Genomic DNA, 8,851 nt, shown 5'->3' with positions numbered 1-8,851 from the left:
TTCCCAATTCATTCAGTGCATTATAGTTACACATCTTAGGATTTGTTGCTGCGTGTTTTCGCAGTGTGAAGGAAAGAGGAGACCAGCTGCACAGGCAGGCTGGAAATGAGATGCAGGTGATCGGTTTGTGTGATCGGCAACAAGAGACCGTGATCGGCGATCACCGATCATACACTTTTTCACGGAAATGGCTCTTTTTCACGATTATGATCAGTGGCCGGTCGATCAGCACACCTCTATTAATAACATCTTAGAATGAAACAAGTGTGAAAACTCTCCTCTGCTCAGATTACAGATATTATGAAAATGTGTGACTGGTGAAACCGTTATTGACAGTTAAATAAAAACAAGTAAATGCATAAAAATTCTCAGCCTCCTTAAAAAAATATTGTTGAAATCAGAATCTCCTCATTTTGTCATATTACTGTATGTTTTACCTTGTGAGCTTTTTAACTGATTTGTTCATGTAAATCTGATGAAGTATTTTTTATTTATCCTTCATTTCTGTTCTTTTCTTTCAAAAGATTTAATCTCTTTCACAAACACCAAAAGATTTCTGAACTTCCACAGCTGAGAGTTAGCTTAGGAATAATGTAAATGCTGATAAATAAAGCATTTGAAGGAGGCCGACTCCCAATGATCTGGTTAAGACACGAAACAGATGGCTTCATTTCAGACACGACAAACACTGAAATATTTCTCTCTTATTTTTAATAAATCAAACAGCAGTTGGGTTCTTTTTTCATTTATATTAAGCTAAATCTTAAAGAAAGTACAAACGGAATTGGAAATGTCACCTCCTGTGAAGCCAGATGTGATTTTTCTCATCATTGCATCAATAAAGTGAGACACAGGGCCTCCAGGTAAAGAAGCAATGGACAGTGAAGAAGAGAAAGTAGTTTGAACTGCTACCAAATGTATGGGAAATGTGAAGCAGACCAGAACATGGCAGACAAAAAAAAAGAAAAGACCAAACCTGTTAGGTCAGGGTGAGGACAGGGAGGAGCAGGTGCAGCAACAAGTACGGTGAAGTGGAATGAAAGCTAAATGTGGAGAAAAACAGCGTTGAAGGGGGAACGGCTGATCATGAGCTTTCATGTTTTATAGAGCGCTCTAAATCTGACGCTTTGGTTCTGTTAAGATTCATACTTTCTTTGATGCGTTCATATTCTGCACAATATTTCCCAGGTCAAACGCAGCACACATCTACTACTGCTATCAGTCTTGTCTGACCGTATTTAAAATGCATCTGGACATTTTTGCACCTGAATCATATTTTGTCAAATATAAAATGGCTTCCAGGAAGAAGTGTACTTTTTCAAAATGACTTGCAAAATGTTCACAACGCTTGAACTTTTCACATTTTGACAGTTTGCAACCACAGACCTCAGTAGGTTTTAATGGAGTTTATGTGGTAGACAAACATGAAGTTGTATTTGAGGAAAGGAAAACAATACATGGATTACAGAATTTTTATGAAGAAAAAAATCTGCCAACTGTGATTGGCAGTTGGCAGATTTACTTTGCCATAAAAATTTTGCTTTTACTTCAAGATACTTATCTTTAATTGTGTGTTTAAGTCAGTATTATGCTATAAAAGTAAAATATTTAGCCTAAGAAAAATAGTTTTCACAACATTAACATGAAAATCCCCAACAAAATAAAGTATGTTCCATCATATTCACAATTTCCAAATTAAATGTCAGTCCAAGTTTCCAACTACATGCTCACTCTGTTAAGCTTCGTTAAAACTGCTTCAAAAATAAATGGTTTGGCATTTTATTTTTCCAATAGTATAAATCTAAATCTAACAACTTGTTCTTTATAAAATGACTGAAACTGTCAGATCAGATGGACAGTGTCTGCGTGATTCTGCCTCCACCATTTTTCATACACGTTTCATGCTTTTGCATTTTGCATATGGGCCAAAAAGTTGATATTCTTGGTCTCCTCTGACCAGAGGACATCCACCGCCTGCCTTCTACAACGCTTGTGGGAAATTGCACATATACTTTCTTACTGCAGCAATCAGCAAACCTGGTGGAACTGTACCTGCTGAGCTCATCATAGGAGCCGTTTGTCAGTAAAACGCTGGTAAAAACATCAGAGGATTGATAGAGGAGCCATGTTGTGATGACTTCCTGAAGGAAGTCATCACTCCTGCTCTTTCAGAAAGAGCAGGAGCTTCTTAAAGAAACAGAGGCCCAATTTCAAGGCGTTAAATTACAAAGTCACATTTTTTTAAAGTTATTTTTGCATTTTTATAACAACTACAAGTAACATTGTTACTTGATTTTGCTTTAAAATGACTCTATGCCTAGATAGTACAGGAAACTGTAGTAAATGAGATATGAATTCAAATCCACATTTTTTTCTTTTTCCTTATAATGAAGCGAGTGTGTTTGTTTTTATCATGTACCAATATATCCACTGTCTTCTATGATTGGGTCAGAACCTTAACAGACTCAGAAGGGAAACCCAGACGTCTTATCTACCAGGTTCAGAAAAATGCTTCATAAAATCTGAGTTTGTAGCGTCAAAATGTGGAACCACATGCTTCTCAAACTGTGGCTGTTTGTTCCTTACGTTATAGATTAGCTTCCAGAACAGAATATTGACTCACTGGCTGTCAGAGCCTGCATGCCTCCAGCAGCCATTGCAGTGATAATCACTGTTTTTACTGTCCCAGATCTGTGCGTAGAATGTGTAACAGCAAATTAAACGTCTCCTTAATCATAATGCGTTCCTGCATTCAGCCCGTCTCAAGCTTCCTGATGCCTCCACCTGAAGCGACTGCTGTACGTTCAACTCACAGCGCCTCGTTCATCACATACGGGATTATTCCTTCTTTCATCCATGCAAGTGCAATGCAGACAGTGGTATACGTTGCTGCAAGTAAAGCTACTTAGCACTGCGGCATGAAACCTCAGATTTCTTTTCTGGAGTGTGTGTGCGTGTGTGTGTCAGGGGGAGGACCGTGAGGAGAAAAGATGTTTCTGTATGTTGCTCTCAGTTTTGTCGGAGTCATGTCAAAACATCACTGCTGTATTTGTACAGAATTACTGTGTTCTTGCTTTTGTGTGTATTTGTGCATGTGCTGTGGCTCAGTGTGTGTGCGTGTGTGTGCATGTGCGGGGGTGTGCGTGTGTGTGTGTGAGAAGCTGGCTGCCCAGGAGGATAACCTTAAGAGGGCCAGTGCCTTCAGAACGGTTCTCGTCATCTTCGGTGGGCACGGACGCTATCGCTGTAATTGCAAAGCAGTGTTGTTGTCTCCCCTAAATGCACACTGCAGGGATCCATGTATAGTTAATGAACTCTTTGTATGCGCGCCTGCTCTATGCAGAAATATCTGTAAGCAGAAGTTTCCTAATTATATTCTTTTTACTGTCTTATTTTTTTGGGTCATTCCTTTTTTTTCCCTCTCCTTCTTTGTCTACATTCTTCCACATCTGATTGCTCCTTTTCTCCCCTCTCTCCTTCTCTGTCTACCCAGGTGTTGTCTCTCGGTGCAGATGTGTTGCCGGAGTACAAGCTTCAAGCTCCTCGCATCCACAAGTGGACCGTGTTGCACTACAGTCCTTTCAAGGCGGTGTGGGATTGGCTCATCCTGCTGCTGGTCATCTACACTGCCATCCTGACCCCCTACTCAGCCGCCTTCCTCCTCAACGACCACGTAGGGCCTCACCCCGAGCTCAGTTCACACTATTTATTCACATTTTTTATCATGTTACAACCACAAACTTGAACGTGTTTTATTGAGGTTTTATAAAAAATAAACAAGTGCAACCAACTGGCGTCACATAATCAGCAGAGTCCTGCTCTGTCGGCCTCTGTTGTTGTGTCTTTGGGCAAGACTCTTCATCTGCCTTGAGGGTTGAAAAGCGCTATATATAAGTCTGAGGTGACATGAAGACCAAGAAAGACAGCAGATGTCCAAGTCTTGGATCGTGCAGAGCGTCCCATTACTGCACGACTTCTGTATGCTTTGTCATCATACATATGCAAATTCACCTAAAGCCCTTAATGTTAATCCATCTGAAAGATGCCTTCTATTTTTAGTGCTTTAGCTCCTAATTCTCCTCCTCTGTTTCCACATGTTTCCTCTGTCCCTCTCTCCTCTCAGGAAGAGGTAGCCAAGCAGAACTGCGGTTACTCCTGCTCTCCTCTCAATGTGGTGGACCTCATAGTCGACATCATGTTCATCATTGACATCCTCATCAACTTCAGGTCTGAATCTCTGCTGATGTGATGAATGTTTAACAGGAACCCAGTGTCGCTAAAAAACAGAGATTTGTTGTTTTAGAGTTTGTGTCAGGTACACTAAATATTACTGACACCAAGTACTGGGCTTGATTTTTCTTTTAGGACAACATATGTGAACTCTAATGATGAAGTGGTGAGCCACCCGGTTCGTATCGCCGTTCACTACTTCAAAGGCTGGTTCCTCATTGACATGGTTGCTGCTATTCCCTTTGACCTGCTTATCTACCGCAACGGAGAGGAGGTAAACACACGTAGGGATTAGAGATGCCGAGTCTTGTACACAATGAATCGGAACAATTTTAGGCTCACAGCTGCATAAAACCACAATCGAAGGCACAAGCAGGTTAACAGTGTCAAGATACACCAAGAGGTTTAGAAAGTTCCAATTTCAAAACCTCAGTCATGGTGTTCCTACGACTTAAACTTCTGTTAATGAGCTGCTGCTGTGCACTGTTGGTCAGCTGGTAAATGAAAGGCTGTTTGGAAACATTTCCAATTGTGAAAAACCCAGTTATGGAAACTAAAGCCTTGTACACACGTCTTTATAAAAACAAATATATCCTCCACATCGTTTAAAAACAATATGGTACACAATATCCAGACTCACAGGGTCTGACCAATAGGGGGCAGGCAGGTCTAAGCTAAAACCTATTTCAGCCAATCAGATTGCTTCAAAAGAACAATGACTTCCTGTTAAGAATCAGACATGGCGCCAGGAGTTTGTTTGTGTGCACAGATAGATACTTTGAACTACTTTTAATAATTAGCTTTAACTTTTAAATAATTAGAATAAAAACAAAACAAACAAAAAAAATTATATTCCTGGTTTGGGCCAAACAAACCAACCAGAGTACTTTCCTGGTTCATTGTTGCAGTTTGCTTCAGCACGGTTACTTCAGGCAGATTCCACAAAAATATCAGTCCAACAATAACTGAACAGCAAGTTGTGAATGTTGCTGTTACACGAGTCAACTGCTGAGAAGAGGGTGAGAAGGAGCAGAGGAGGGAGACGGGGACACTCATGTCAGGGACGGAGAGGCTAAGCATCAGTCTGTGGCAGCAGTGAGACCCACTGCATGATTCACCTAGAAAAAATCTGCTGGATATTTATCACAGGCCATCTTGGGATGTTGGGCACAGCTGTCACACTCAATGACCACAGATTTTCTCTCATGGTGAAGGATTTTGGTTAAAATCAGCCAATAATCGCACTGAGTGAACTTCTTTAAATCAGCCTCATCTGGGTTTAACAAGAGCGAGCCATCTTGTCTTTTTACTTTTCCATTTAAGTTGTGACTCTCCTAAATCATAAAAACAAAGTTCTGCTTAGGCTCTGTTAACACTCATTCAGAAACAACCTGGTAACATCAACACACACCTGAAGGTAACCTAAGGAAACTTTGCATCTCAATGAAAGCAGATTCTGCTCATGCAGTGATACAGTGATACAGTCCAGATCTGAATCCAGACGCTCCTCTTCATACCTCCTTCTCCTTCAGGTGACACTTTGCTCTACGTTTTGTTTTTGTGTGTATGCATGTGTGTGTGTTTTAGTCCTTTACACTGGTTGAACCTTTTCAGAACTCACCCATTTAAACTGTGTTGGGGTGAAAATTCTGCATTACTAAGGTTGAGCCTACTTTAAATGAAAACTGTGGTTCTTACCCAGAGGACATCCATGCACTCAACTTATCCACCATTACCAAAGCAATATGCTACAACATGGAGTTCTCAGCTTTTATGTGCAGTGTAATAATTTTGCCCCATTTAATATTTAATTTTGTCTCATAGGCTTTATTTTAAGATTTGTTGTTTATACAAATAAACATTTGGCACTGAAAACTAAAAAGTTAGTTGTGCTAAGTGCTAACCTTAAAACACTAATTACAAACATTAGCTCAGCTAACGCTAAAGCACTGCAATAACACACTATAGCTAATGCTAACTCACTAATTTCAACTCTGATTATATCTACCCTTGAAAGGCTACAACGTTTGAGCACCAGTTTAATTTTGACAAAATAATTCACCAGTGTTTTTAATAGTTTTAGATGTATTGATGTTTGCATCTTGTTCACTGCTGTCCATGTTTTAGATTGTTCCTGTATGCTGTTTGAAATTAAGTTAGTGGGGAAAAACAAGAGACAGAGCAAAAATATAAAATATGATGTCAAACAAAATGTTTACAAAACAGTCAAGTAAATTAGCAATTTAGAATTTATTTAAGAAATTTAATTTAGGGGAAGCTAAGTGTGATAAATGTTTTGAAAGTTAGCAAAAAGAAAAATTAGCTCCACTATTAGCAGATTAGCATAAGTGTTACCACCCCTTCTGATAAGATATAATTAAAGAGTACCACTTTACAGTAAGGCTCCTCTTACAGATGTCTAATAAATAGTTCATACATATGCTATTAATTCATCTCTAAACACTTTATAAATCATAAATAAGTGTTTATTATTTAATTAATTAAGGACAAGAAGGAAAAAAATACTCTGGTTTCTTGCTAAATAATGAACCAAGTCTATTTCACTTATATATTTTATCTAGAGTTGTTATGCTAAACATTTTAGCATAACAACTTGTTAGCACAATAAGCAATTGTAAACATAATTTTAAGCAGATAATCTCTTTCTCACTTTTAATTAATGCATAATAAACAGCTATTAATGATTTATAAAGTGTTTATAAATGAATGCATAACATATCTATAAACTATTTATTAGGGATCATTAAGGGGGGCCTTATTTTAAAGTGGTACCAATTAAAGAGACAGTAGTTTCTGTTGAGTGAATCTCTGAGCCACTGAAGAGACAAAGAGATCTTTGGGAGACATAAAAAAAGTGAATTTATTGAATCAGGTGGGGAATGTTACCAATCATGCAGTTTATGTGGAAAAGAATTGAAACAATTAAGTTACACAGAAGTTACATTTGGGAAATGGAAAACAAATGGTGCCTGGGGAACACTTAGCTTAACATCCATTTCACTAATGCTGTCCAGCAGAGCTTTTCCTGACCACAAAGCACGTATTTACTTTGAAGGCACAGACACACACGCTCACACACACACACAGAGAGAGCAGAAGAGGGCGCTCTGCCAGCGCAGTAATCAGCTTGTTATTTATCTGTTGTATGGACACCATGAGGGCTTGCTGAGTACAAGCAGAGAGGCGAGGGAGTTGACACCCCGCAGTAACGAATGGCAATCAAGATTTAGCACCTCCTCTGCACTGAATCACTGTGGTACAAGGCCACAGCCACACCGACGCTGTGCGTGTGTGTGCATGTGTGTGTGTGTGTGTGTGTGTGTGTGTGTTTGTGTGCGTGCGCGTGTGTGAGTATGTGCGTGTGTTAGTGACAGGATGACAGTAGCAGATATATCGTCTCTGTTTTGTTACTTCACTCCTGTGTGATTGTTCTTGTGTTCGACCTCAGACCACCACCCTGATTGGCCTGCTGAAAACTGCTCGTCTGCTGCGATTGGTCCGCGTAGCCAGGAAGTTGGACCGCTACTCAGAGTACGGAGCGGCTGTCCTCTTCCTCCTCATGTGCACCTTCGCCCTCATCGCTCACTGGCTGGCCTGCATCTGGTACTCAGAGAGATTTTCTGATAGTCCAGAGAAAAAGCAGGAATAATGTTGGAATACTTTATTTATGTTTGAGTTAAACCTTTAAAAGGTCAGGATTATATAAAATTGACTCTTTTTTTTTTTTTTTTTAGCTTTACACCATGTTCTAATGTTATTCCCTCGTCTAAAACATACCTGGAGGTTGTCTTGTCTCACCAAGCTTTGGATTGTTCACCTACTAATAGGGAACGTGAGCTGGGTTTAGACTGTTGTGAGACAAGTTAGTTTTACTCTATTGATAATGTGTTGTTGCAATGGTAATCCTGCTCAGGATTTCATGCATATTTGAGAAATTCTTTAATCTCCATGGCAACCATTCAACCATGCAAAACGTCTGAATGGACGTAGCTCCTTCTCTGAGCCGCAATATCCAAGCTTCCAAATTCCTACCTCCCAGAGAAATCCTCCCTGGCGATTACCCCACTCAGTCCCTTCAGACTAGCCAGCAGCAGTTAGCAAACAACTGGTGGAACATCAGTTGAACTCATTATACAAGCTACTTTTCAGAGCACTGCTGGTAAAAATATTGTTAAAGGGTTAATAGAGGAACGATGCTGAGATGACTTCCTGTAGGCAGAGTTTCAGAAAGAGCAGGAGTTTCTTAAAAGATAAAGGCCCAAAAACAACTGAAGTTCACATAGTTACTTGATTGTGCTATGAAATGGCTCTATGTGCCTGGAAAATGCATAATAGTGCCCCTTTAATATTGATTTATTTAGTTACAAAATACATCTTTGTCATACATGGCTTTATTTTCTTTTCTTTTTTATTAAGAATTAAATTTGATTAATAAAGTGATCAATGAAAAATAGAACATTCATATAGTGTTTTTTTTGTTTTTTTTTTCCAGGTATGCAATTGGTAGTGTGGAGCGGAACGGTTCTATAGGGTGGCTCCACACCCTGGGGGACCAGTTGGGAAAACACTTCAATGAATCCGTCCCAGGTACTAACAGTCA

General features: G+C 39.5%; 1 protein-coding gene across 1 annotated transcript in view; it reads left to right on the top strand.

Moving 5' to 3' along the window:
- Nucleotides 1-8,851, top strand: part of kcnh2b (potassium voltage-gated channel, subfamily H (eag-related), member 2b) — a 226,279-nt gene that overhangs the window by 200,672 nt on the left and 16,756 nt on the right. Inside the window, exons 7-11 of the mRNA XM_007560658.2 lie at nucleotides 3,494-3,673; nucleotides 4,124-4,227; nucleotides 4,366-4,504; nucleotides 7,700-7,854; nucleotides 8,744-8,838. Coding sequence (XP_007560720.1) covers nucleotides 3,494-3,673; nucleotides 4,124-4,227; nucleotides 4,366-4,504; nucleotides 7,700-7,854; nucleotides 8,744-8,838 — 673 coding nt within the window. The remainder of the gene's footprint in view (nucleotides 1-3,493; nucleotides 3,674-4,123; nucleotides 4,228-4,365; nucleotides 4,505-7,699; nucleotides 7,855-8,743; nucleotides 8,839-8,851) is intronic.

Source organism: Poecilia formosa, unplaced genomic scaffold (assembly GCF_000485575.1).
Source record: "Poecilia formosa unplaced genomic scaffold, Poecilia_formosa-5.1.2 Scaffold118, whole genome shotgun sequence".
Classification (NCBI taxonomy): domain Eukaryota; kingdom Metazoa; phylum Chordata; class Actinopteri; order Cyprinodontiformes; family Poeciliidae; genus Poecilia; species Poecilia formosa.
The sequence above is the reverse complement of the archived record's forward strand: the minus strand, read 5'-3'. Positions and strand labels throughout refer to the sequence as shown.